At 40.4% G+C, this 27,052-nt stretch overlaps 1 protein-coding gene across 1 annotated transcript in view; it reads right to left on the bottom strand.

Annotated features, from left to right (window-relative positions):
* Positions 1-25,012, bottom strand: part of MOXD1 (monooxygenase DBH like 1) — a 91,407-nt gene extending 66,395 nt beyond the window's left edge. Inside the window, exons 1-4 of the mRNA XM_042987165.1 lie at positions 24,723-25,012; positions 1,976-2,122; positions 230-397; positions 10-93 (exon numbers count right to left, since the gene is read on the bottom strand). Of these exons, the coding sequence (XP_042843099.1) occupies positions 10-93; positions 230-397; positions 1,976-2,122; positions 24,723-24,998 (675 nt within the window). The 5' untranslated portion in view covers positions 24,999-25,012. The remainder of the gene's footprint in view (positions 1-9; positions 94-229; positions 398-1,975; positions 2,123-24,722) is intronic.
* Positions 25,013-27,052: the final 2,040 nt, after the last annotated feature.

Consider the following 27,052-nt stretch of genomic DNA (forward strand, 5'->3'; position numbering starts at 1 on the left):
GTCACATACCTTTATTACATGATGCTTTTCCTGGAACACAGGAATTTTAAACATTTGGCACCAGTAGGTCGTACCTTTGTTTGGGATGGGGACCTGTCTTAATAAAAAGGGGAGGGGGACACAAAGTCACATTCTCTCGACACACTATTAAACACAAAAGTGTAAATAAAAACTCTTACACGCTTTCCATAAACCCACCCCTCCAGTCATAAAACCTGAAAAAACTTACGTCCTGATTAACAAGGTCAAAGTATGGTATGGCTGTAGACAACACGCTGGTTTTCTCAGGATTCAACAGCCGCAGACTCTTGGTGCCACGATTGGAGTCGTGGTACTTGGGGCCGGCTTCTCCCACATCTTCATGGTGGTAAGCCCAGATCACTCTCACTGTGCTCTCCTAGTGAGCAGACATGGGCACCATTATGTCTCATGAGAGCACTTCCCTTACCACTGAGCTGAGTTTAAGGAATTCTATTTAAAGCAGGATGCAGACGTGAAAAAAAAGAGAATAATGACATTGGGAGCTCTCAACATGGTCTCTAGCATTAATTGTGTCAATTTGATTCAATCATTAAGTGTCCAGATAGATGAGTTTCTTTTTGGAAGAAACGGTATCTCTTAGCACGCAAGATTATGGCTTCCAAGGCAGAATGAAAGGCAACTGACTCAGAGGTTATGCTTCCGTGCACATGGCGACGGTAAATCGTCGTCACGCCAGGTCTGCGCACCAGCAACTAGTAGTCGCCAAGCAAATATTCTTGTTAAGAAGCAAGGATTCTGGAAAACTAAAGTCACCTTCCAGGTTAGCACCTTTACATTCACTATAGATTTTCCCCAGAACTGGCCCCATCACATGTACGAATTGACAGAAAGTGCAAACACAGGAGGAATTTCTGATTCTGGGTTTATTATCTTAGAATCTAGCGTTAGTCATTTTATGAATCCTGGGAATTTCCAAGGGACTAGGGTATCCCAACAAGGGAAAGTACTGTCAGGTGAAATTGGTTTCCATTTAGCAAACAGGAGAGATTGCCCGAGGGGTGGTGGGCCAGGGGGAGGGCTTGGTGAGGTATGAAGAAATTGTTCAGTCCTCCCACAGAAAAAAGTGTCTTTGCCAGATCTCTGTAATAAGAACTTTGAAAATAAATAATAAAGCAAAAGCTATTTATTTTAAAAGCTATATTCTTTCTTAATAAGTCAAATGACCATAATTATTTTTCCAATTAAAGTATAATTGCACAGTATATTACATAAAAAGTGATCCACGTTTTTGCATGTGGTTTTCTTCTTCTTTTACTCTTTATGCTGAATGTTAATCAAAACTGGCTTCAGATTTTTACATTCCCATTTTTAAAGCTTTGATTTATCAAATAAAAAAGATAATTTGATTGATCTATACAAAATGAAACTGATCCAAGGAATTCATGGAAATTTCCAAAGTACCACACGAATTATATGCTGTCTAAATATTTAATTTACATATGCATAAAGATATTAATTTTTGAATGAAATCTGACAATAACAAATCTTGTGTCGGGAGGCAATTTTAATCAGTCTACTATTCATCTTGATTTTAGAAATTTACAAAAATAAATCACTCACAAATCAGATGAATTATACCCTAAAATTCAGTATCATAATTCCCTCTTGTGTAATACATTTTTTCCAACCTTTATCTGTTGTATAGTCTCAAACTTTATGGAGAAAAAACTGGAAATCTTACAGATAAAATCATACCCACTTTAAATGGCCCTTCAAAATGTTAGATTCACACAAAAATTGCCTTTATTGAAATGCATAGTCTTAGATTTTCTGTGGCTTCTAAAAAGAATTCAAAGGTATTCCAAAACAGACTGTGTGACTTTGTTTTCAAAGGTTATTTTTAAATATTTGTTCCTTTTATTCTATAAAGTCTTTCACCACTGTAAACAAACGTACAATTTATTCCTGTGGCATTCACTCATAGACTACTCACCGTTATACTCTTGTCATTTATGTCACATGTATGCAGTTCTCTGGTAAATTCAATTATTGTGTGTGTACTATTTTCCATGGCATATTCCAGGTGGTAATCTTGCTGAGCATCTTTTTTTAATTCTCTATTTGCATTTGTAAAATAATCCTGTGGAAAATATAAAAAATAAAAAATTAGGCTATCCCAAATTCAGAGTGGAAAAAATTTAGGTTAAGAATATTTAGGGGCACCTGGGTGGCTCAGTCAACTAAGCGTCCAACTCAATTTCGGCTCAGGTTATAATCTCAGAGTTCGTGGGTTCAAGCCCTGTGTTGGGCTCTGCACTAACAGTGTGTAGCCTGCTTAGGATTCTCCCTCTCCCTCTCTCTCTGCCTGTCCCCTGCTTGCATTCTCTCTCTCAAAATAAATAAATTTTAAAAACTTAATATTTGCAGAACCTGAAAAAATTGATTCTGGATTTGCTCACTACAAAATACGGTATCTATAGCCATTTTTAAAGTCCTGGGAATTTTCAAGGAACTGGAGTATCCCAACTAGGAAATCAATTCCCTAAAAGAGTGGTCCATATTTGAATTTCTGGCCCTTCAGGAAAATGTGGGAAGGATTTTATAGTGTCATAGAGCATCAAAAGAAATGGAATAAATAGACATTCAAGATCACTTAGTGATTTTCATTCATACAAATGAAAAGAGGAATTTCAACACTGTGAAATGGCTTGCCCCAAATGGAATTTACTAGTTTGTGATAAAGACAGGACCAACCCCAAGATAAGCACTTTTCTTACTATTACAGCAAGTGGAACTTCCTTTCACCACTCCTGAAAGCTAAGAGACCCCATCTGAGGTTATAGGCCATTTTAGTATGTGCTTTAATAGCAAATGCATATTAAAATGAAATGCAATGGAAAATTATGGAAAGAAATGAAACTAGTTGAATTATAAGACATCGAAAAACTGGAGAAATTTTGTTTTTATGGATCACCTATGATTTTTGTACTAAACTTGATCAGTGGTATGCAGATCACTTCTGGGAGGCAGACAAATGCAATGGGGAGATCATGGGTTTTGAAATAAAATGGCTGGGATCTGATCCCTAGCTCTACCCCTAAATACCCTTGGAGAATTGTTCAAGTCAAACTCTGAGCTTTTGTTCTAACATTAGTAAAATGGGGATAATACATACCTATTTTATGGATTTTGAAAGATAAAGAAATGAAACCATATATGGGGGGGAACTGCCTATTTAATATTGCCCATTTACTACTAATTTCCTTCCCCCCCTTTGCAATATTATTTGGTTTTTATCCAAAATATTTTCCTATATCATTTACCATTTGCTTTCTACAGTAAGAGTTATAAAATTCATGGTGTTAATTTTCATTTCTTAGAGAAGATGCAAAGTTTGCCTTAATTATAATGGTCTTTGCATACATGATGATATTTTATCTCTAAAAACTCATAAATGGTTGGGGTGTCTGGGTTAATAAGCATCTGACTCTTGACTTTGGCTCAGGTCATGATTTCACAGTTCATGAGATGGAGCCCCATGATGGACTCAGCCCTGTCAGCATGGATTCTCTTTTGGGATTCTGTTTGTCTCTCTCTCTGCCCCTCCTCACCCCTCTCTCTCTCTCTCAAAACAAATAAACTTTAAAAAAATATAAAAATTTGTATTTAAAAAATAAAAAGTCACAAATGGTTGATTCAGACAATGCATGCTAAAAATGAACTACTGGGAGCTCATCAAAATAAAAAGCTCCCGCACAACGAAGGAAACAATCAGCAAAACTAATAAGCAACTGACAGAATGGGAGAAGATATTTGAAAATGACATATCAGATAAACGGTTAGTATCCAAAAATCTATAAAGAACTTATCAAACTCAACACCCAAAAAACAAATAATCCAGTGAAGAAATGGGCAAAAGACATGAACAGACACTTCTCCAAAGAAGACATCCAGATGGCCAACCGACACATGAAAAAATGCTCAACATCACTCATCATCAGGGAAATACAAATCAAAACCACAATGAGATACCACCTGACACCGGTCAGAATGGCTAACATGAACAACTCAGGCAACAACAGATGTTGGCGAGGATGCAGAGAAAGAGGATCTCTTTTGCATTGTTGGTGGGAGTGCAAGCTGGTACAGCCACTCTGGAAAATAGTATGGAGGTTCCTCAAAAAACTAAAAGTAGAACTACCCTATGACCCAGCAATTGCACAACTAGGCATTTATCCACGGGATACAGGTGTGCTGTTTCAAAGGGACACATGCACCCCCATGTTTATAGCAGCACTATCAACAATAGCCAAAGTATGGAAAGAGCCCAAATGTCCATCGACGGATGAATGGATAAAGAAAATGTGGTATGTAAATACAATGGAGTATTAGTCGGCAATCAAAAAGAATGAAATCTTGCCATTTGCAACTACGTGGATGGAACTGGAGGGTATTATGCTAAGTGAAATTAGTCAGTCAGAGAAAGACAAAAATCATACGCCTTCACTCACATGAGGAATTGAAGAGACAAACAGATGAACATAAGGGAAGGGAAACAAAAATAATATAAAAACAGGGAGGGGGACAAAACAAAAGAGACTCATAAATATGGAGAACAAACAGGGTTATTGGAGGGGGTGTGGGACGGGGGATGGGCTAAATGGGTAAGGGGCACTAAAGAATCTACTCCTGAAATCATTGTTGCACTTTATGCTAATTTGTATGTAAATTTAAAAAAATAAAAAAATAAAACAAGTTTAAAAAAAGAAATTAAATACATATAAAAAAAGAAAATGCATGCTAAAACATAATTGTACCTATTTTTACTAACATTAAAATTACATTTGAAGAAATGATTGCTGTGCTCAGCAAAAATAAATAAATAAATAAATAAAAATAAAGTATACAGGAAAAAAACCTTAATTTTTAAGTGTCACACTCAAATGGATGGCATTTGGTATTTTTATTCCTAGTACCTTTTCAAGGTAGCTATCAAGCATATGTAAATTTCACATGCAGATCATGCTCAAAACCCACATTATTAGTGATGGATGGGGCCTAACTAAGCTGTTTTCACCCTGGTAACAACTACAACTCACTGAGTACATACCACGCACGAGGACCAGTTTAAGCATGTATTAATACATGTACATGTGTTAACTCATTTAACCTTTACGTCAAGTCTATGAGATAAAATTATTTTCCTACTTCACCGATGAAGACACTAAAGCATAAAGTTAAGCATCGTGTCAAGTTCACAGGGCTGGTAAATAGTAAAGCCAGTATCAAAGCCAGAGAGTCTGACTCCAGTCTGTATCCTTCTTCATCGTTATACACCATAGCGGCCATTGCTGGAAAAGTATGAGTTAGTTTATATTTTCTGTCTACAGAAATGTTTCTGTAAACATTTTTTTCCATGTAAAATGTTACTTTTTCTACTGGTAAAGTTGGAGGCTGTCAAAAAATTTATTCTGAGAGCCGGCTGTAACTGTGAAAACAATTCAAATGAAATACTCCTATCGTATTGTGATTTTCCCACTTGTGATCACATAGAGTTTCAATATGTAGATGAGATAGCAATGCCTATGGACAATGAGGGATTCAGATAAATTGCACCTTTATACTAAGTTCACATTTCACTACATGATTCAAGCAATCACAGTTTTTGCAAACAAAAAGAACACAACACAAAATGCAATCAGCCGGAAGAGTAGAATAATTATCCTAGTCTTGCAAACATGCTTCCAAAACCATTAGTCCCACAGAATAGTCAGCTGGCTCCCCAACATTCCATTCCTTCTAGTTCTACTCACCAATAACAATTCCTTTCAGCTATCCCACCTTCTTCTGGCTTTTCAGATAACTTAGCTACGAGAATATGGAAGAAACTGCACTCGGGTCTCACTGAATATCCCTTGAGAGCATCTATCCTGTGTAAACTACTGAGTGTCCAATATTTCAAAAAGATGGCTTCCAGACAAGCTCTGGACTCTTGGCAAAATGTGATTGTCTAAAAGAGGCTGGTATCTTCAACCTTATGGAGGGAAAACATGAATGGATTTTATTATAACTGAAATGTGAAACAGTCTAACCACCACCATAATTCCATTATAATTTGTTCACATTTTCTAGTACTTAAGGCCTATTTTAATATATGTCTTCAAATTTGATCACAGTATACCTTACCTATCACAACAGTATTATTGGTTACATGTTTACGTAAGCTGGGCCCCTACTGATGCTTAGAAATCCACATGTTAATCTCTTACTGTTTTCTCAGGAGGCCTCCCAAGACAAATATTCTAACCTTCTCGATTTAAGATGCCAACATTTCCCCACCCTCAGCTTATGATCACGCATCTCACTTCAAGAGAATTTCAGTTTCGACACACGGCAGCCCACATCTTGCCTTTTTTCCATCCCAAATAACATCCACTCTTTTGGAATTATAAAAATACTCAATGTAAAAGAAAGCAGGAGGGGCGCCTGGGGTGGCTTAGTCGTTTGGGCGTCCAACTTTGGCTCAGGTCATGATCTCCCAGTCTGTGAGTTCGAGCCCCACTGACAGCTCAGAACCTGGAGCCTGCTTTGGATTCTGTGTCTCCCTCTCTCTCTGCCCCTCCCCCACTCATGCTCCCCCCTCTCTCTCTCTCTCTCTCTCTCTCTCTCTCTGAAAAATAAACATTAAAAAAATTTTTTTAAAGAAAGCAGGAGAAGAGAAATATAAAGCAAAGAGCAGACGGGACAAGTACAAAACAAATACATACAAATGAAATAAAAGGGAAATATTACAATAGATCCTACAGACATTGAAAGGTTAATAACTTCATGGAGATGCATGGGTGGATCAGTCTGTTAAGCTTCTGACTTTGGCTCAGGTCATGATCTCACAGTTCGTGACTTCGAGCCCCACATCAGGCTCTGCACTGGTGATGCAGAGCCTGCTTGGGATTTTCTCTCTCCCTCTCTCTCTCTGCCCCTTCCCCACTTGCACTCTCTGTCTCCCTCTCAAAATAAATAAACTTTTTTAAAAAGGCTAATAATATTATGCACACCTAGACATAAACAACTTGGATAATTTAGATGAGAGAAGGGCAAAGTTTTTGAAAGACACAAACCAGTCAAATTTATTAGGGAAAACAAATATTCTGAATAGCCCTATAATCTACTCATGGGTAAAAATCTTCTTACAAAAAAAAAAAAAGCTAAGCCAAGGTGCTTCCACTTGGAATTTTGCCAAATATTTATGGAAGAGATAATACAAATCCTTCACAAACTCTTCCAGAAGATAAAGAACAGAAAACACTGCCCAACTCATTTTTTGATGACAGCCTTACCCTGATACCAAAATCAAAGGCATTACAAAAAAAAAAATGAACAAAGCAGTATTTTTCATGGGCTGAAATGCAAATTTTCTTTATATTGTAGCAAATATAGTGATATATTTTTCAAAGGATAATATATCTGGGCACCTGGCTGGCTCAGTCAGTTGAGCATCTGACTTTGGCTCAGATCATGATCAGGTCATGATGTTTTTGATACGTGAGAGTAAATTTTTCTTTATAAAACAGATGCATTATTAAATCTAAATTTTTTTATTTTTTTTAAAAATTTAAATGTTTATTTTTGAGAGAGAGGGAGACACAGGATCCAAAGCAGGCTCCAGGTTCTGAGCTATCAGCACAGAGTGCGATGCGGGGCTCAAACCCACCGACCATGAGACCATGACCCAAGCTGAAGTCGGTCACTCAACCACCTGAGCCACCCAGGTGCCCCTAATCTAAATTTTTGACATAGAAATACATTCATTTAGGGGCTCCTGGGTGGCTCAGTTGGTTAAGCACCCGACTTGGGCTGATCTCACAGTTTCTGAGTTCGAGCCCCGCATCGGGCTCTGTGCTAACAGCTCAGAGCTTAGAGCCTGCTTCGGATTCTGTGTCTTCCTCTCTCTGCCCCTCCCCTGCTCCTGCTCTGTCTCTCTCTCTCAAAAGTAAAACAAAAACATTAAAAAAAAAAAGGATAACATATCATTAGCACGCAGATTTGGTTCAACATTACAAAATCAATCAATACAATTCATAATATCAAAGTCTAAAAAAGAAAACCATACAATCATCTTAATAAATGCAGAAAAACTATCTGAAACATTCATTCATGGTGAAATTGCTCAGTAAACAGCAGCAGAAGGGCACGCCCTTAACCTTATAAAGAGCATCTGTAGAAAATCCTACAGCAAACATCATACTAAATTCTTCCCCTAAACTTGGGAACAAGTCTTGGGTATAAGGCAAGGATGTCCACACTGCCAGCTTCCAGACAGCCCCACTATTGACTGTCCATTTCTGACAGTTTATCTCTATTTTTTCCCATTCCTAACCATACACATCAAAGTTCTGTCCTTGACATTATACTCCTCTGTCTTTGTATTTCATCCTTTGGGAATCTCGTCTACTCCAAGAGTTTCCAATCATCACCTTCATTCAGTATCACATATCCAAAAGTCTAACTCCACTTGGAAGTCTTAGTGTCCTTTCAAAATGCAATATATCCAAAATTGTATTTACCCTTTGTCTGTCTCCCTGGTTTTCCAGTTTCCCTGATTTTTTTTTCCATTACACTGCCACTCTCCTATCATCCAGATTCAAAACTGCAATCTTCTTTAACTTCTTCCTCAATTACTCATACCTCCACAGAACCCGTCAGTTCCTTCTTTGAAAAAATAACCCGTCTTTCGCTTCTACTCGATTACAACTTCCTCTACCTCACTTCAGACTATCACCTGCATTATTTCTGTCAAAGTTTTCCTTGAAAATCACTCTCAGTGGATCACTGTGTTTTATTCGATGGTATATGGTAGAATTCTAGAATGTAGATTCAAGTTTTTCTACAATTTAGCCTAACTTGATTTTTCAGTGTCTATCACTAATCCTACCACATGATCTCTACTATCTATTTATTATTCCCCTCAAATTCTGCCCTTTTCCTTTTTCTCCTTTTGTTCACACTCTTCTTCTCTGTCCTCCCTACTCTCTTTACCCCACTGAGAAATCCTCTCCACTAACTCCACCTATTGAAACTTAACTCCATTGAAATGCTTTCTTCCCTTCAAGACTCATGATTCTATCTGCTCTATGAAGTTTTCTTTGATCATTCCAACTGGAAGTGATCATTCCCTCTTAGAATCCTTACTCCTCTTTTGCATTCCCCTGTCGCCTGTAATATATTCTAGACATAGAATTGTCTTCTCAACCATGTAGTAACTGCCTAAAAATAGAAAGCTAACCTTATCAATCCAGTTATACATCTGTACCTTTAATATAGTTGTGTGCACTGTAAATGGAACAAAAAGAGGGAGAGTGATTATTTTCCCAATTGCTCTCAATTACATTTACATATGGTTAAGATCCATGTGGAATGTGCTTAAGCAGATGCTAGGATGAGTTGAGTCTGCATGATCGGCCATCTAGACACATCTGGCACTGAAATCTGGGAACGTTGTTGTGACCTTTTAGCCCCTAAATGGACATGAATCTTATGGAACTGACATCCTCCTTTAGAAAAAAGAGTTTATGCATGCAACAGCTCTTTGAAATCCTTTTACACTAAGAAGGCATTCCCCACCTATTTTAAAGAAATAGGACAAAAAAACAAAAACAAAAACAGATCTAAGAGAGAGAAATCGTGTTTCAGAATCTTTTCTAATGTGAATTTATATCCCGAGTGACTTGTATGTTGCAGATGCTTATTAAATATAGGTAATTTTAAAAGGAGCATCCTGCCTTTCCTTTTGCCAATTCTAAATAGGGGACAATTATGGAAATAAAAGAGAAGAACTCAAGAACCATAACCCAATATTCACATCTTAATGGTATGAGAATAGATTAACTTGGGAGGTGCACAATTATTCCCCAGAAGCACCTTAATTCTTCCTTCAGCTTGTGTTAAGAAAATACATGAACTATAACCAAACACAGTCTTAATGGTGTCGACATTATACAATAAAAAAATGGCATATTGGCAAACCTTAAAAGGATAATTAAGTGAGGCAAGAGAAGAGAAAAAAACCAAAAAAAAATCTGCATCCCTAATTTCCTATCATTCAACTATTCTTGCCAGGAGGAAGAAAAGAAGTAAGGGAGGGAGAAAAAAAAAAAGAGCTAAAAAGAAACCAAGTCAGTCAAAGAACAGTCAATCTTGAAAATCCTTCATGCATATTGGCTAAACCTAAAAGAGTATGCTCAGTGAAGTTAATGGTTTCCTGACAGTTTGACAAAGGGATAAATGTTATCTGAGTAGGTAATTAAATGGAATAATTATTTGGTACTATTATCCACTTGGAGAAAAAATAAACTAGAGAATGAAAGTGACAGTAAAACACCTACCAATTAAGAATCTGATGCCAATAATAGCACTTAGAAATTTATTTTCACCAAACCATACTGTGTAGCACTTATGAGATATTTATGGAATTTCCCCAGATCACTATTACTCCCTGGTTTTCACCTTTACAATTAGAACTGAATGGCACCCGTCACCCCCACTGCCGGTCCCAGTTAGCAAATAGAGCCCAGATGCAACACTGTCACACACCCATGGTAAAGACCGTTCCTCAGCCATTGTCCTATGGTGCCTGATATTCCAGTACTTTTAAAATAAAAATAGGGGGCTTCTGGATGGCTCAGTTGGTTAAACATCTGACTCTTGGTTTGGGCTCAGGTCATGATCTTGTGGTTTGTGAGTTTGAGCCCCGCACAGGTCTCCATACTGGCAGTGTGGAGCCTGCTGGGGATTCTCTCTCCCCCTCTCTCTGCTCCTCCCCTGCTGTGTGCTCTATCTGTCTGTCTCTCTGTCTCAAAAATAAATAAATAAACTTAAAATAAATAGGATTATTGATCACAGTGCACTCTCATTGCCACAGTTGGATGTCACAGCCGTTATAAAAATCTAATTGTATGATATATATTGCATATATTATAAATTAACATAAAATACTGGTAAATAAAAGTAGGCTTCAATTAAGTATCATTAATAACGGGCTTTATGAGGACAAGAGGGTTGAGGAGGACACAGAGAACCATGGTTCTGTAAAGATCTTGTAAAAGCTTAAAAATAAAATTTGAAGATGTTTTAATTATGTAAATATAAAAGCTGATTTGCAGAAGTCATTCTTCTTTATATTTACTCAGCTTTAATATTCTGTAAAGTGAAATATGAAGTAATGTTACCCTACATAAATGGGGTTATGTGGATTTCAATCATATTCTAACTCAGCTACCTACATGAAGATCAACTTCAATATGAATTGTCAATGAGGTATTATTTTTGTTTTTATTGTGGATTACTATTATTTTAATCAGGTTTTTAGCTTGTTTTACTTTTTAAAGATAGAATATTACCTGCTACCCTTGAAAATCTGAGTTGATAATTAGACTCCAGCAATCAAGTTAATCCGTGGTTGTGTCCTAAAAATGAAACATGTTCTCACAGGATATAGTTTCTTTTGAACACCGTGCTTTGAAAAAGATTATGAAATACACCATCGAGGTTTCAAAATGCTGTGTGGCAATAGTAAAGTAAGTGAGCATCAGCATCCATTGGCATTTATCAGTTAGCACTACAGCAGGAATCCTGACTGCCACTTTAAAACTAACCTCCTTAAAAAGCTAGCTGCGATAATCTGCAAGATTGCTCTGACCTCGTGTTAAAAAACGTGATTACACAGATGTTAAATTGGTTCTTAAGCATTGCCAGTCTTTTTTCTCTCTCTTGAATAAAATCTCTGCAACAGAAAAGAGCTTCGACCGGCACTGTGTTAAACAGGATGAAGTGAAAACCCTTCTGGGTGTAATAAAAGATATGAATAAACCCGGCCCAGCCTGGAGAACTGAATGTAAGCACAGCTGCAAGGGAACCTTGAGAAAAATGTTACCATCTGTCATCATTTTCTTCAACAGGTGCTTGTAGTTTTTCCTCTTTTTGGAAATCTCAAAAGCCTTGTTACTTCAAACATTTCTGTTTGTAACATCAGCTTCTATAATAAGTGTTATGGTGGTTCAATAATATTGATAGTATAATAATAAATATTTTTGTGTTAAAGAGAATCTTTGATCCTAAAAAAAAAAATCCCAAACTGGATAAACAAACTATACAAACATAATCTTCAGATTTCAGTGTAAGCTGGTTTTAAGAAGTCATTTCTTCACTAACCTTAGAAATTGGAGAGGAATGTCAAAACAGAAGGGGCGTGCCTTCTAGAAACCACTTCAGATAAAATTGAAACTCCTTACATCTAATAAGAGATCTGTGAATAGCTACTGGAATGCCAAAATAGGAACCCTGTTAGCTTGTGTTCCAATGAGGGGCCCACCTGAGCAATCTGTCAGTCCTTTAAGTGCCACCTTCTGAAAATACACATCCTGCATTTTCCCCTATAGCCAATCACCTCAGTTCAGTTTTCATGTAGAGTAATTTAATACTTTGCTATAGTTATAGAATTATCAGAGATAGAGTGCAAAATTAACATTTTGACTCTTTAGGTCTAACAATAAACTTCAATGGAAAAAACAATTTCAGATTTTATCATAGAAATAAACTGTATTTTACCATCATTTCATCTTATTCCACTATCTTAATTTTCTAAAAGTTTACATGACTTCTTTTAACTATGACCAGTGAATGCAAGTATAAATTTTGAGAAGAAAACTCCCTTCCTTCCTTCCTTCCTTCCTTCCTTCCTTCCTTCCTTCCTCTCTCACTCCCTCCTTCCCACTTCTCCTTTCTTCCAACACATATTTCATTGAGCAGCTAGTATTCCTAAGCTTCTGTTGCAGGGCTGAGGGCACAGGACTATACAGGATAGCAGACAAAGTCCACACTATAATGAAACTTATAGTTTAGTTTGGGGTTGGAGGAGGCAAACAATTTTTTAAAAAAATTAATAATAATATAATCAACATGCTTAGATAATAAATACTTAGAGGACAATAAAACAGATTGTAGAGAAGGATTGGAAAGCCTTCAGGTTGAGTTATCAGAAAAGTCACCACTGAGGCTATGATATTTACTCTGAGAAATTAACTACAATTAGGAGCCAGCCATGAGAAGTATGGATGAAGTAGATTCCAGGAAGAGAGAGCAGTTATTGGAAAGGACTTGAATGGGGCTGGGTATCCATTTTGATGAAGCAAATAAAAGCCAGGATGGTCGAACTGTATAGCGCCCAGGAGAGAGGTCAACAGGAATCAAATGAGGCCCCAGACATCGTAATACCTTATTGGTTAGTGTAGGAAGTTCAAATTTAATACTAAGCTTATATAAAAGTCATCCCAGCTTTAAGCAGCAAGTGATATATTCTGATTGACATGAAAAGTGTGTGTGTGTGTGTGTGTGTGTGTGTGTGTGTATTGCTGTGGCTACCATGTTGAGGATGCTAAGAAGTAAGAGTGGTGGTCAGAAGACAGGAGTCATGCAGTGGTCCCAGTGGTCTGTGCAAATAGTGCAAATAGTAAAACTGAAGGGAAATTGGCAGTTTTAGATTGAGCTTGGAGGAAAAGTCAACAGAACCTGAAGATGTGTTTCATACATGGGGTGAAGCAAAGAGAAGAAAAAAGGATGACTACTAATTTTCGACAGGAGCTACCAGGAGGTGCCATTTACTGAGATTGAGAAGGCTGGGAAAGAAACAGGTTGAGGGTGAATAAGATTAAATTTGAGAGGCCTACCTCGATATCCCAGTGGGAAGGTCTGGAGACAGAGAACATGCAGACTGGTACAAGAGAAACCAAAATAATGCAGCCACCAAGTTTCAAAAATTCACCAACTTCACATTCAGCCTCCCTCATGAAGCCCTCCATATTCTTCTGAGTTATATACAAATCACGAAGCATTCTTTTTCTTTCTTTTTTTTTTCAGATTTCAAATACACATCCACTAATACACATTCACTAAACATAAATCAAATATAGTGAAATACATAGTAGGGAGAGAAATGAAATTCTCTCAGACACTGTAACGACCTAGGGCCCACCCACCCATGGAGACAGGACAACTCCTGAGACAGGTTAAAAAACAACATCGACACTTTCCAATATAGTTGCTAATATCTTCTCTCCTACTAAGTTCTTGAATAACCTAAAAGCATGAATGCAGAATAAAGTTATTTTCAGCATCTCATTAAAGCTGGAGGAAATCTGAGGGACACCTGATCCTAGTTCCCACCAGAGGAGGATTTCTCTCAGAAACATTTTTTTTTAATTTTTTAAATGTTTACTTATTCTTAAGAGAGAGAGAGACAGAGTGTGAGTGGGGGAAGAGCAGAGAGAGAGGGAGACACAGAATCTGAAGCAGGATCCAGGCTCTGAGCTGTCAGCAAAGAGCCTGACGCGGGGCTTGAACTCACAAACCACGAGATCGTGACCTGAGCTGAAGTCAGACGCTTAACTGACTGAGCCACCCAGGTGCTCCTCTCTCAGAAATATTTTTAAAGAGATGATTACACAGTATTTAATACCTGCAGTGACAAGCTCATGAATTTAGAACTTCACAAGGCAATCTGTTCAATTTTAAGACCTCCCACTGTCAGAAATATATTTGATATATTGGCTAAAATCTTCTACTCTTTAATGTGCATTAATTGGGTCTTTTTTCTTCCTTCTGGAGCCTAACACGGAGCATCTAATCCCTATTTCTTGCGGAAGACTGTCCACTATTTCAAAAACAATGATCACGTCTTTTCTAATCATTTTATTCTCCAGGCACAACACTGACAACTGTTTCCCATTGCCCAGGTAACCCCGATTTCCAGAGATTTCAACCATGTTTGTAATCCTCTTTTAGAATCTTTTTAAAAATGTTCTTCTATAACCTATCTTCTGATGCGATTAGCCTTGTACAGAGTACTATGTCAATATCACTTTCCTTGATGTAAACAGCAGAGTTTATAGGCTAATATTGCATCTGTGTGTATAGCAAACATATGTTTTGAGTTAAAATGAGCTAATAGTTAGACCTTTTCCATATGAATTCCAATTAAATTCAACTTTATACATTTTTTAACCAAGTGTTTAATTCTATTTGTATTCTCAGTGAACTTTTAACTTTTAGTTTCCTCTTATTATTTTAATATATACTACCTTTGAGTCTTTATCCTGTAGTCTAATGTAGACAGTCTGTTATCAACATATTTGGGGTATGAATGTTTAAATATTTATGACTATAATGAATTCAACTTTATGAGTCCATCCTATACAAGAAATCATGAGAAACCTTGCTAATTACCTTATCATCATTCAGATGCACCATTTATTTAATACTCCAACTCCACATCCAGCAAATCAAATGCAAGAGAAAATGCAGTCTTGTCAGTATAATCTGTGTCTTTTGAAACCAGGCTGGTCTCTGGTCATTAATGGTTGCAGAGTATTCACAAATCAATTGCTTAAAGTTTGTCCTCAAATTTTCTTAAAAATTGCTATCGATATTCCCCATCTTTACACTTAGCGGATACCTTTTCCCCACGTTGAAAGGCTGCCATATTTGTCTCCGTGTCATCTTCTGACAATTCTGACATTTCACTGACTGCTTGATTGATTATAATAATATGCTGTATTTAGTACACACTTTCAATGTGCCACATATTTTGTGTAAGAGCTTTACATGCCTATTCCATTTAATCCTCACCCAAACCCCGTGCTTTCGATATCAAAAGTCCCTTCTTCATAAAGGAAATTGTCATTTAGAAAGGTGAAGAAGTTTGCGAAGGACCACGCATCCAAAAGGTAGCAAGCAGTGCCGGGATTCACACCAAGGATTCCTGCTTTAAGGTGTTCAACAGTTATTCAGCAGGGATTTCTTGACAACCTGCCAAGTACACAGAATTGGTCTTGGTACCTCAGGAAGATGTGGCAACACTGACAGTCGTCGACTTATAAATGTTCCATCCATACCCTAATAAAATACTAATTATCTACCACTCCTGCTACCTTTTCTCCCTCTCCCTTCTGTGGTGATGGCTTGAGGGCATTTCACTGCTTATTAGTAACCTCAGAGAATGGAGCTTTGAAGGAAGGGAATGTATATATCTATTTACATAACTGGAAAGACACTTGAGAGTTTTCCAATTACAGAGGGAGTCCATTGTGTTACTGTTAATTCTAATAAAAAGATTTTAAAGCAGAACATGTCCCTCGCCTTAAATACAGGCTGAGAATTATCTGGAACTTTCATTTATTAATGCTCCTTTGATGCCCTGTAACCATATATAACTTATAAATTTTAGACTCTGTGTGGGCAGATATTCTTGTTGCCTAGAAATATGGCAGCTAGTACCAACTGGCAAAAGGTGTGTAGAAATGATAGAGGGGTATGAGGAGGAGACAGATTTCTGGTTCAGCACATGTTGAAATACACCACTACCCACAGTCCTTCCACTGCTACTCTTGTTTTAGCATTAAGTTTGAAAATATACTTAGAATTGTCAATAGCTTTGCTAAACTCATCTCAGAAGTGTTTCCATTTTAGGGAAATCCACTTTATTCTTCTATTTTATAAAATAATTGTCAGTATCCAAACATATGCTAGCCTTTGCTTCAAAAAGCACACTTCAAAGGCACTGTGAATTACATTGCATGGAATTCTCCTTTGTATCCCCCTGCCCAATGCCTGGAATCTTCGAAGCTTCTGTAGGTCTACCACAAAGGAGTAGCCTGATTTCTATCAAAGAGCCGGACCACATAAGATCAGTAGTTCCTGAACATGTCTGCTGCTCATAATCACCTGGGAAACTTTAAAATTTATTAATGTCTATGTCCACCTCCTCAGATTGTGATTTAATTGGTATGGAAGAGGGAGGGCGGTTACCTGGATGTTGGGATTTTTTAACAGCCCCCAAGTGATGCTAATATGCAGAGAAGTTTGGGAACTTCCGGCATCAGAAGTATCTTTCCCAGTGCCCGGTTCTCTGTTGGCTCCACTGCTCATCACTGGGCTATAATCTGCCACAGCATGAATCCATTTTGGCCCTGGTTGTCTGAAGTACCAGCAGGCCTAGCTTCTACCCATGAGTTTCCTTGTATGAGTGAGTTTCAGTGCGTGAAATTTGCAGCGGAAAAAAAGGGCAGCAATGTAGTTTTATTTAACAAACTGAGATTTCAGAGTTTTAGTTTAAAAATTGCCTGAAAGATAGAAATCTTCCACAGGCACATGTGGTTTTGCTGATCTAGCTTCTCCAAGTTCTTTGGGTCTCCAGTGTTATTGCAGATAAGAAAGAACAGAGGATAAGCGAAAAACATTCGCACCTAGAATTAAGAACGAAACTCCTATAAAATCACCAAGTCTCTAGATCAAAGCTTGAGAGACTCTAGTTGAGCTTACTAAACATCTGTGTAGCAATGCCACAGAAATAGAAAAGAGAGCTTGTGTGGTTCAGACATTTGTTAAAACATTAATTATATTTCTTCCAGGTAGGCAGTTTCCTATATTCGAGGTCTACTAACTTCTTTGATGCGCATGCCAGATCATCTTCTTCATGGTATATAGTATTTTGAGTTGTAAACACTATGATTAATCTCCAAAGGCCACCTTTAAGACCTGGGACATTTGTTTTCCTTCATGTCTTGATTATAAGCATCCTTATCTGAAATAACCACATGGTTACTCCTTATCACATCGCCCTATTTTAATTCTCAACATTTCCTTGTATTTTTATTTGTTTATGTACCTGCTTATCCCCCACCAAAATGTGAGCTCCGTGATGTCACTGCCTTCATCTCACTTAATGTTATACCCTTATGACCATTCATTGGTTAAATGAGTGAACGAACATCCCAATATTCACTGCCTCACTGTGATGTGAGAGTCAAGTGATCCCCCTACTGTGTGACCTGGAGCCCCAAGTTTATGCATCTACAAAATGGGAGAAATAAGACATTGTTCTCACAGGGGTATCGTGAAAATTGCAGAAGATCACACACTTTAAGGACTTATCAAAATGTAGGGCATATATGAAGAACTCAGTAATGAAAAATCATATCATAGAAATGAATATCTATGACATTTATAGTGGAACAAAAGTAAGAGAAATACTCGGATTTTGTCTTGCCAATCTGTTTTAACATGTATTTCATTATACATGTTCTTTCAGTATTAAGGAAGAAAATTGGAATATGTATTTTTTAAGTTTATTTTTGAGGGGGGGGGGAGAAGATACACACACAAGCAGGAGAGGGGCCAAAAGAGAGGGAGAAAGAATCCCAAGCAGGCTCCATGCTGTTAACACAGAGCTGGACATGGGGGCTTGATCCCATGAACCATGAGATCATGACCTGAGCAGAAACCTGAGTTGGATGCTTAATGACTGAGCCACCCAGGTGCCCCTGGAATATGTTTTTATGTATGCAACTGCTTACTTGAAGGAAAAGACAGAACAGAAAACCAGGACTCAGAGGAAATAAATCCAGGCTGCTGATCTACATGGCCTCCAACAAGCCATTTAACAGGTACCCAACACTCACAGTAAAAACACAGCTCCTCACCTGTAAAAATTGGTGTGGCGAAAGTTTGGAAATTTGAGGGGAATCAACTGAACTCTGAGCTCTTTTTAAATCTGTTTATTTTTTAGTAATCTCTGCAGCCAATGTGGAGCTCAAAATCACAACCCTGAGATCAAGCGTCCTATGTTCTTCTGACTGAGCCAACTAGGCACCCTTGAACTCTGAACTCTTAAGAACAGCAATACATAAAACATCAACACTTAACTCATAAAAGCAATAACTGTTTAAAGATTTTCTCATAATTTTTGGCTACAGGAGATGAATAGGAAAGGCCTCAATAGCAGATTAAATCTGGTCTATAAATTATTTGCATAGCCCTCGATATATAATTCCAACTTTACAGTTAAGAAAATTACCCATTTGAAGTTACTTTTATAGAATTTTCTGCTTATGTGCTATATGCTATCCTTATGAGCATCATTTTTTTTTTTTTTTAATTTGGAAGACAGATTGGGAAGACGTTTCCTGGAAAAATAACTTTCTATTTAAAAGTTTTATACTAGTTATCTTTTTAAGTTACAATAAACAGCCTTGTGGGGCATCTATATGCACTTTTTCTTTACATATGGATCAAACATTTTCAAAAGCATGATGATGTATAATGAATTCATTCCTTTTGCCAGCAACTTTATTGTAAGAGGTCTGTATTACAAAAAACAAACACACAAACAAAAACGAATCAATAAGCCACCATTCACTTTCTTTGAAGTGGACTCTGCCTTCCCTTCCAAGAGTCCAGAAATATGCCATTGGTTGCTTGAAGCCTTGAACACTGTTGGTCAGTTCAGGTGCATTGTACCCTTGGTTCTTAGGTCTGCCCTGTATCCTCAGGCTGGCATTATGAAATCATCTGCTCTGCCAGGGAGAACCACACAGCTGAAGAGGATCATCTTGTGTGAAGCATTACGTTCGTGCATGTGTCCTTATTACTAATGCACAAAGCACGAAGCTTGGAGACATCCCCTCGTCATCTGGAAATTGGGGTGTGTGGGGGGGGGCATAATCTGAAGACTTATAAATATCTCTTAACAAAGCCCCAGCTGAGCTGTGTCAGGATTGTACACTCTCTTCATCTTTCCCTTACAGCTTTTCAATTTGCTTTCCAAACATTTCTTTGTTGCCGTTGGCTGGGGCGCACTTAAAAGCAGCACATCGTTAACCACAAAGAATGCTCACTGTTTTCTGTGATTTCAAATCACAGCACAATTTCCAAGCACTTCCTCAGCGAGCAGCCCAGCAGCAATTACCCTGCTGCTGAAGACTTACTTGTCAGCACAGAAATGTTTCAGTTTTAGAGACAGCCAACACCACAAGGCTGTAACAAATGATGACATATGCTCCAGCTTCCATTCACTAGCGATTTCTACCCCCAAAGGAAGAGTGAATCAATTTTTGTGCAAATTCAACAGGCACATCCGACAATGCTGCCCTCTTCTCTTAACTCACACAAACTAGGCATTCATCAACCCGGATTACTTGCCTCCAATAGGGACTCAGTTGCTAAGTGGTTCGGGTGGGGGTGGGATTGCACTGTGTCAAAAAGGGGCAAAGTACAGGGAAAGGACATGAATCCGTCAGGGAAGTGAGAGTTGAGTTCATTCATTGAGACAAAATAGTGAGGTTTTCAAAAGCCAATGCAAGAGGAAAGACTGCTTCCCACCCCCTCCCCAGGCAATCCTGTGAAAGACAGTGCAGAAACCCACGGCAGCATCCCAGGGGTCACGTCTCCCCAAGAGCAAGCAGCTCTCCAACAGTGTATCTGATGGAGACAGGCTCCACTTCCCAACCACATTTTTCTCTCTCATTTGATGGTACCTGGTTATATAACATGTGAGGAACTCTCTCCAGACTCGGCAGGTGGGTTGCAAAATGGACAGGGCAAGTTTCCATAATGCCTCATCTCTGGGCCTATAGGTTTTAAGGGTGGCCAAACCTACTGGCCTGAGGCGAGGAAATCAAAATTTGATTTTTCACTGCCCAGGACTACAAGCAAATGTCACACTGCCCTCTGGAGGTATTCTCATTGGGTCCAACCCTGAATTAGTGATTGGCAACCGCTGAAAAATATGGGTTGTAGAGGCTCACAGGTCTTTTTTGGCAGGGGAGTATGGAGGAGGAGAATTAAGTGTTCCCTCACTCCTTGTGAGTGGTGTGAAAGACTACAAGGGAAAAAGGTGAATAAGTCAATATCGCCTCCCAGTCTCAGCAGCATCAAGAGAGATTAGACACATACAGACTCTCAAAAGTGGTGGTAAGAGAGAGACTGTGACTAGTCAGTGGGGATGGGTGTGGAAGGAGGTATTTTGCAAAGATGACCTCACCTGTATATTCCGTTCCCCTGTGAGCTCCTTATGATGTGATACTGAGGTGGAGTCTATCTTCCCTCCTGAATCGGTGGGATAGGGCCACAACAGAAGATGACTCAAAGGCTAAGTTACAAAAGCCTATCCAGTTTCTACCTGGGCCTCTCGGGATATTCACCCTTAGGACCCAGCCACTCCGCTGTGAGGAATCTGAGTAGCTGCGTGGAGTGGCCACTCTCCCACCACCATGGCACCTGCTGAGATCCCCAGCTAAGAGCCAAAGGCAGCTGGCGTCAGACAAGTGACTGAGGGAGCCTCCTGATGACTCCAACCACTCACTTTGGAGTTGGCATCAAGTAAAATAGAGATCTGTCCCCACTTAGCTCCTCCTCAAATTGCAGATGTGTGAAAAACGAAGGGTCACTGTATTGAGCCACTATGTCTTGGGGTGGTTTGTTACACAATAGGCAACCAAAAAAAAAAAAAAGGCAAGGTCCCCTCTGACACGGGACATTTCTTGGCACAGAATAAGCTGGGCCTGAAGAGAAATGGGACCTTGCCTCTCTGCCTTTCATGGCTTTTCATAATCTGGGTTGATTCTTCACCAATCTTAGCTTTTTCCCCTCTTGACCCCAGATTAAGTCGAGCTCTATCTCAGCTAGAATTGTGTGTACATGCATGCTCTACGTGGTGCTTTGCACAACATGGAATTGTGGCCAGTATTTAGTGATCATCTTTACACACATCTACATTTCTGTCTTCCCCCCCAAAAAGCAAAAACAAAAACAGAAGATCTGCCAATACTTGATTTGCATACCCACATAACAGTAATTTGGTCACAAAAACTCTTTTTGTCCTCAATCCTCTGTCCTGTCTGTTGCATTAGATCAAGCCCGTCACTTTGTTATACTTGCTGTCTGATCTCTATAGGCATTTGGGTTTGTGGCATCTATTTTAACCAACAATTCTTTACTGGTTGGCTGGAATGAATTCTCACACAGTTATCCAGGAGTTCATATCCTATTGAAAAGAAAAGCTTAAGATAATCAGCAAAATAGAAGTCAGAAGTCAGAATAAAAAATATATATACCTAAAGGTCAAGTTTTTGAAAGTTAAATATATGAAAATATATTTCATAAAATATATGAAAAAATATATTTCATAAACTATATGAAAAAAAGCCACAAGGGGAGGTGACTGGGATGTCACCTTGGGTTATTACCATACAGCTTCATGCCATCTGTAACCATCAGCAGCCGCTACATATACATTAGAGCCCAGAAGCCAATGAATGCTCTGTCTTGCAAAGTTTGTTCGCACTGGAAGCAAAATTACCTGAAATCCAAAGTCTACTAACTGAATCGAATACACTGTTTAAGAACCCTATTTACCTTTTGGTATAGGTGCTGAGGAGGGCCTTACTACATCACTGTATAAAGACTCTCAAGGTGATAGTTTCTAGAGAGAAGATTCGATTTCAAGTTTTGGAAAATCACCTAACCTGGATGACCCAGCTGGAACTGATACATTTCATTTTATTTTCAGTGTTTGGTGTCTTTCATTTGATTGAAGAGGTTGTTCATATATTTTTTCCCATATAACTGACTAGCATAATTTTTACTGTATTTTATATGTCCTGTAATGAGTGGGATTAAGGAAATGGACCAGTAAAGGATGTCAGTCCACTAAGAAAATAATTACCATTTGTATATGGAAATAAGAATTTTATCTCCTGAGGAATAAAACTGAAAAGGAATATCCTATTGCTTTCTCATTAACTGTGTTGGAGAAGTGACCATTTTCTAAGGTTTATCTCATAGGGATCGGTATTCACTGATTATTTTAAGAAAAGTTCCACGGTTCAAAGTCAACCCAAAGAGCACTTAGTTAATTCTCATGCAGTCTTTATGAGAATCACCAGCAGTGTGAAAACACTCTGTAGTTTAACGAAGTCTGTTTTTGTGGTGGGCCAGTTATGGCATGTTAAAACACTACTCTACACTTGGTCTTTCATTTGATATCAAATTGGATGGGCTTTCTAGAAACACTACTCTCTGGCGGGAAACAATATCAAGTTATCCTTTAAAGTATACCCTGTTTAGGGGTGCCTGGGTGCCTCAGTCAGTTAAGCGTCCGACTTCAGCTCAGGTCATGCTCTTTTGGGGTTCCTGGGTTCGAACCCCAGGTCAGGCTCTGCGCTGACAGCTCAGAGCCTGGAGCCTGCTTCAGATTCTGTCTCCCTCTCTCTCTGCCCCTCCCCCACTTACACTCTGTGTCTCTCTCTCTCTCCTCTCTCTCAAAAATAAACATTATAAAGTATACCCTGTTTTATGATATTACCATAGTAAGATTTTCCATGTCCCTTTCAACAAAACATGCAAGGATAGTTAAGAGGCATAGTACCCTCCCCACCCAAAACAACCAAACAAACACAAAGACTTGGCTCACACAGATATTTAAACAAGGTATTTTCTACTTCATATCAGAAGAGAGTTACGTTATTCAGCTAGTGAGGCCTGTGTTTGGGGTCAAATTCATGGTTTACAAATTCAATGTCTGAGATGCCGCTGCAGGAAGAAATTTATACATCAGTGACCTCAACAAAGTGCAATCCTCATAAAACTCAATTTTATTGGAGCTGTGGAACACTTATTTTGGGAGGAAAGGACTAATTTATGAAAAACCAGACAACAGGATGGTTTTGAACTTGTTATTACTATCATTTTCTTTATTTCTACCCAGAGTTAATAGCTCAGTGCCAGAATTAGGGTTAAAATTGGATGGCTTCTCAGCCAGAAAGTTGTGGAAATCAAACTTAGAAGTCAGGAATAAAATTACTGAGAAATGCACTTTGAAATCGATCGGGTGCTTTGATTTTAATATCATCAAAACCTTAACACAATGCAAAAACAGCAAGGAGTTTTCATTTGGAAGAAGAGACTTTTAGCAAAGGGCAGTATTTTTGGATGAACTTTTATAAGTAACAGAGTATACTCACCACGATGTTATGTAACTGTGGAAAAGTGTCCAAATGTTGTCAAGATCAGATAAACAAAGATGTCCAGAAGACCTAACCACCTAATCATTATGGTTACTTCACAATTCTTTTTTCCCCCCTCCTATGCATGAAGTTATCTATGAACAGGCAACATATCTACTCTGACTCTTTCAAAGCAAATCAGCAGCTGTCAAATCGACTTTGTTGGTTATTACAGTAAGTGAAAAGTTTCTCCACTTAATAGAGGATTTTGCCGGGGAAACTAAAGATTTTGCAGGTCTCTGAATGGAGCATCCTAACGGGCTCCCAGAAGAGCAAAGTTCCTAAAAGATTCTTAGTGGGGGGCCTTTCATTCATCTCTCAGATAAGGCAGCTGACCCCAGCTCCGTGCCTGGGACCCTAGAATAGCTATGATTGGGGAAGTTCTGGGATCCTGGTCCCAGGCAGCAAGACAGCAAAGTGCTATAAAGCTCACAGGTCCCTCCAACCCTGAGAGCCGTCCTGCTAGAGCCCCAAAGGGTCGTTCTCCTTTCCCATTAGAGGTGAATAGGGATGCATGGCAGGTGTGTATGCAGGGGATCTATTAAATGGGGTGCTGGGGACAGGAGAGTGTTCAGAGACAAGCTGCCCGAGGTCACCCGTGCTCAGCTTCCCGGGGCGAAAACTCGGGGCCAGGCGGCGGAAGCAGGGAGCCCAGCCGCAGGCGCCTTCGGCTCCGGGGGTGCGGGAGCTGACCGTCCAGGGGAGCGCGTGCCGGGCGGGGGCTGCGGGGGGGGGGGGGCGGTGGCGTCCAGCCTCCGCCGCAGGGGACACCGGGTGGCCCCCGGGACGCCGGTACTCGCGCCTGCCCCGAGGGCGGGACGGGACGGGGCTCGGTGGGGACGCGCTTACCTGCAGGTAGGGCCGCCCGTGGGCCACTCCGCCCACGACGATGTCCGCCGAGGCCATGGCCCCGGTGGGCGAGAAGCCGAAGCCCACGTAGCCGGCGGTGCGCACCTCGAGGCGGAAGGCGAGCCCGCCGCCCCGCGGGCCCCAGCTCAGCCAGTACTTGCCCTCGGAGTCGAGGAGGGTGCGGTGCGGGAGGGCTCGGCCCGAGCCCCCCGCCGCCACCGCCGCCGCCGCTCCGGGGAGCAGCCCCCACAACAGGAGCAGCGGCCAGCGGCACATCCTCGGGCGCCTCCTGCCCGCCGGCACCTGGGTCGCGCAGACTGGCGGAGCGAGGAGGCGGCTCGAGGGGCGGCGGCCGCGCGCGGGAGGCCTGGGCCCGCCCCCTCGGCCCGCCGCGCGCCCGCCCGCCGGGAGGGGCCCCACCCGCTCCCACTCCCCCTCCCCGCCGCGGGCGACCCCCGGCCCGTCGGGCTGGCGGCCCATCCACCTGCCGCCCCGCACCCGGGGCTTGGTCCCCGGGGTCTAGGTTCCGTGGGGAGGGAAGAGGGGGGCGTCCTGGATAGAGGAGGCAGAGAAAAGGGGGCTGGGACCCAGGGGAAAGGAGAGGGCAGGCTGGTTCTGGGACACCGTGGGCGCTGGCTGGGACCGTAGGGCGCGGAGCGGGGTGGGGGGGGGGGAGGAGGGCGGTGAGGGGGTGGAGGAGGAGGGGCGGGGGTGAATCCCTGGGGAAAGGAGAAATTGGTGTGGGAGGGCAAGTTTAATCTGTCAGAGAAGGGGAGGAGTTGAGGGATCAAAAGGGATAATCCTGGGTTTGATGGAGGGAAAATGAGGGAAAGTCCCAGCCAGAGCAACTCTTCTAACATTCCTGTATCCATTGCAGTTGCTTTTCCGAAGCCATTGTACTCAGGGATCCCCCTACCCCACAGAGGAACACCGTTCATCTCTCCCAGGACATTTCTCTCACCCTTTCACCCTGTGGGAGTCCCAAGGTTGGGGAAGTCTTGCTCATGATGGCAGGAGTCGGCTCTCTGATGCTTGCCTTCCGCCTGGGTTTGGTGTAGTTTGGTTTTGATGGGACAACTACTGGCCAACTACTTTGCTATCAGTGGGGTAGGTCAGGGATAAAGTATCACTTAGAAGATACACTATAATTTGAAATCTTCTTTTCCTGCTATTTCAAGTTTTGATCGTAGTCCTGTTCAGCAAAACGTGTTTTCGCCTCTACCTATGACCACATCACTCCTGTCTTCAGAACGCTGATTACTCCATGTGGCAACTGTACATTACCTTCTTTATTTAGTTATTTATTTATATTCTGTCATGTTTCAAAAAAAGAAGTTTTAAGGTGGCTTACAACTACACAATGTAAAATAGAAAATCAAATACTAGAGGATATCAGATGAAAATAGGTATAAGAAGAATACTATAAATATGTCCTATTAACTCTGGATTTGGGGGCTCCTCACAAGCCACCCATACATCCCGTTCCCCCTCTTCAAGTTTCGTAGTTCAGCCTGATTTTTCTTCCTCCTGTTTTCTCTTTCCATTCCTCTTCCCAGAACTTTTCCAAAGTTACCAGTCCCCATCAAAACTATGTTCTCCCAAGGATTCGGGCATATTTCACCATGTCTGGAAGGAAACCAAGTGGATCGGCTCACCAGAGAGTTCAAGGAGTGGCCTGAGAAGAGCCAATCCCAGGAAGAGAGGAAATACAGGTCTACAGGTTTAGCCAATGACAATAGGGCAGCAACAGAGAAGAGTGCCATTGAAACTGTCAGACAAGGCAAGAAATAAAAAAGCCTGAGATGCCTTAAAAGACCTGAGGCAACAAGAGCATGAACTATCAGGAGCAGTGGGGGTGCACTGCCCAGACATCAGGGACAGCAGGAGAAACCGCAGCAACCTAAGAACTGCAATCTTGGAGCTGAGTTTCGACAAGCATCAGGGACTTGGCTAGTGCTGCTGGCTCCAGCCATGAAGAGAAGAGGAATGTGGAGAGAAGGGAACAAAATGGTGGACAAGGGGCCGAGAGGAATGGGTCTTGGCACCCTGCGAGGCACACTCACCACACTGAGCAGGATTTCATGGAAGTTCAATTATTCCAGAGCCATCAAAGGCCAACTTCCAGCTCTGTGACCCTAGTGTTATTCCTAGCATGGAGGAACCTGGGACACACAGCTATATCTGCTTCCTGAGGTTTGTTTTATAAGTCCCAAATCCCCATCTAGAACCTGACCCCCGTTTCGTGTTCTAGCCTCACCTTCCCTCACTCTCATCTCACTCACTCACCCCAGACCCTCTAGATACATGAAAACTACCTCTAGAATTTTCAA

Source organism: Panthera tigris, chromosome B2 (assembly GCF_018350195.1).
Source record: "Panthera tigris isolate Pti1 chromosome B2, P.tigris_Pti1_mat1.1, whole genome shotgun sequence".
Lineage (NCBI taxonomy): Eukaryota > Metazoa > Chordata > Mammalia > Carnivora > Felidae > Panthera > Panthera tigris.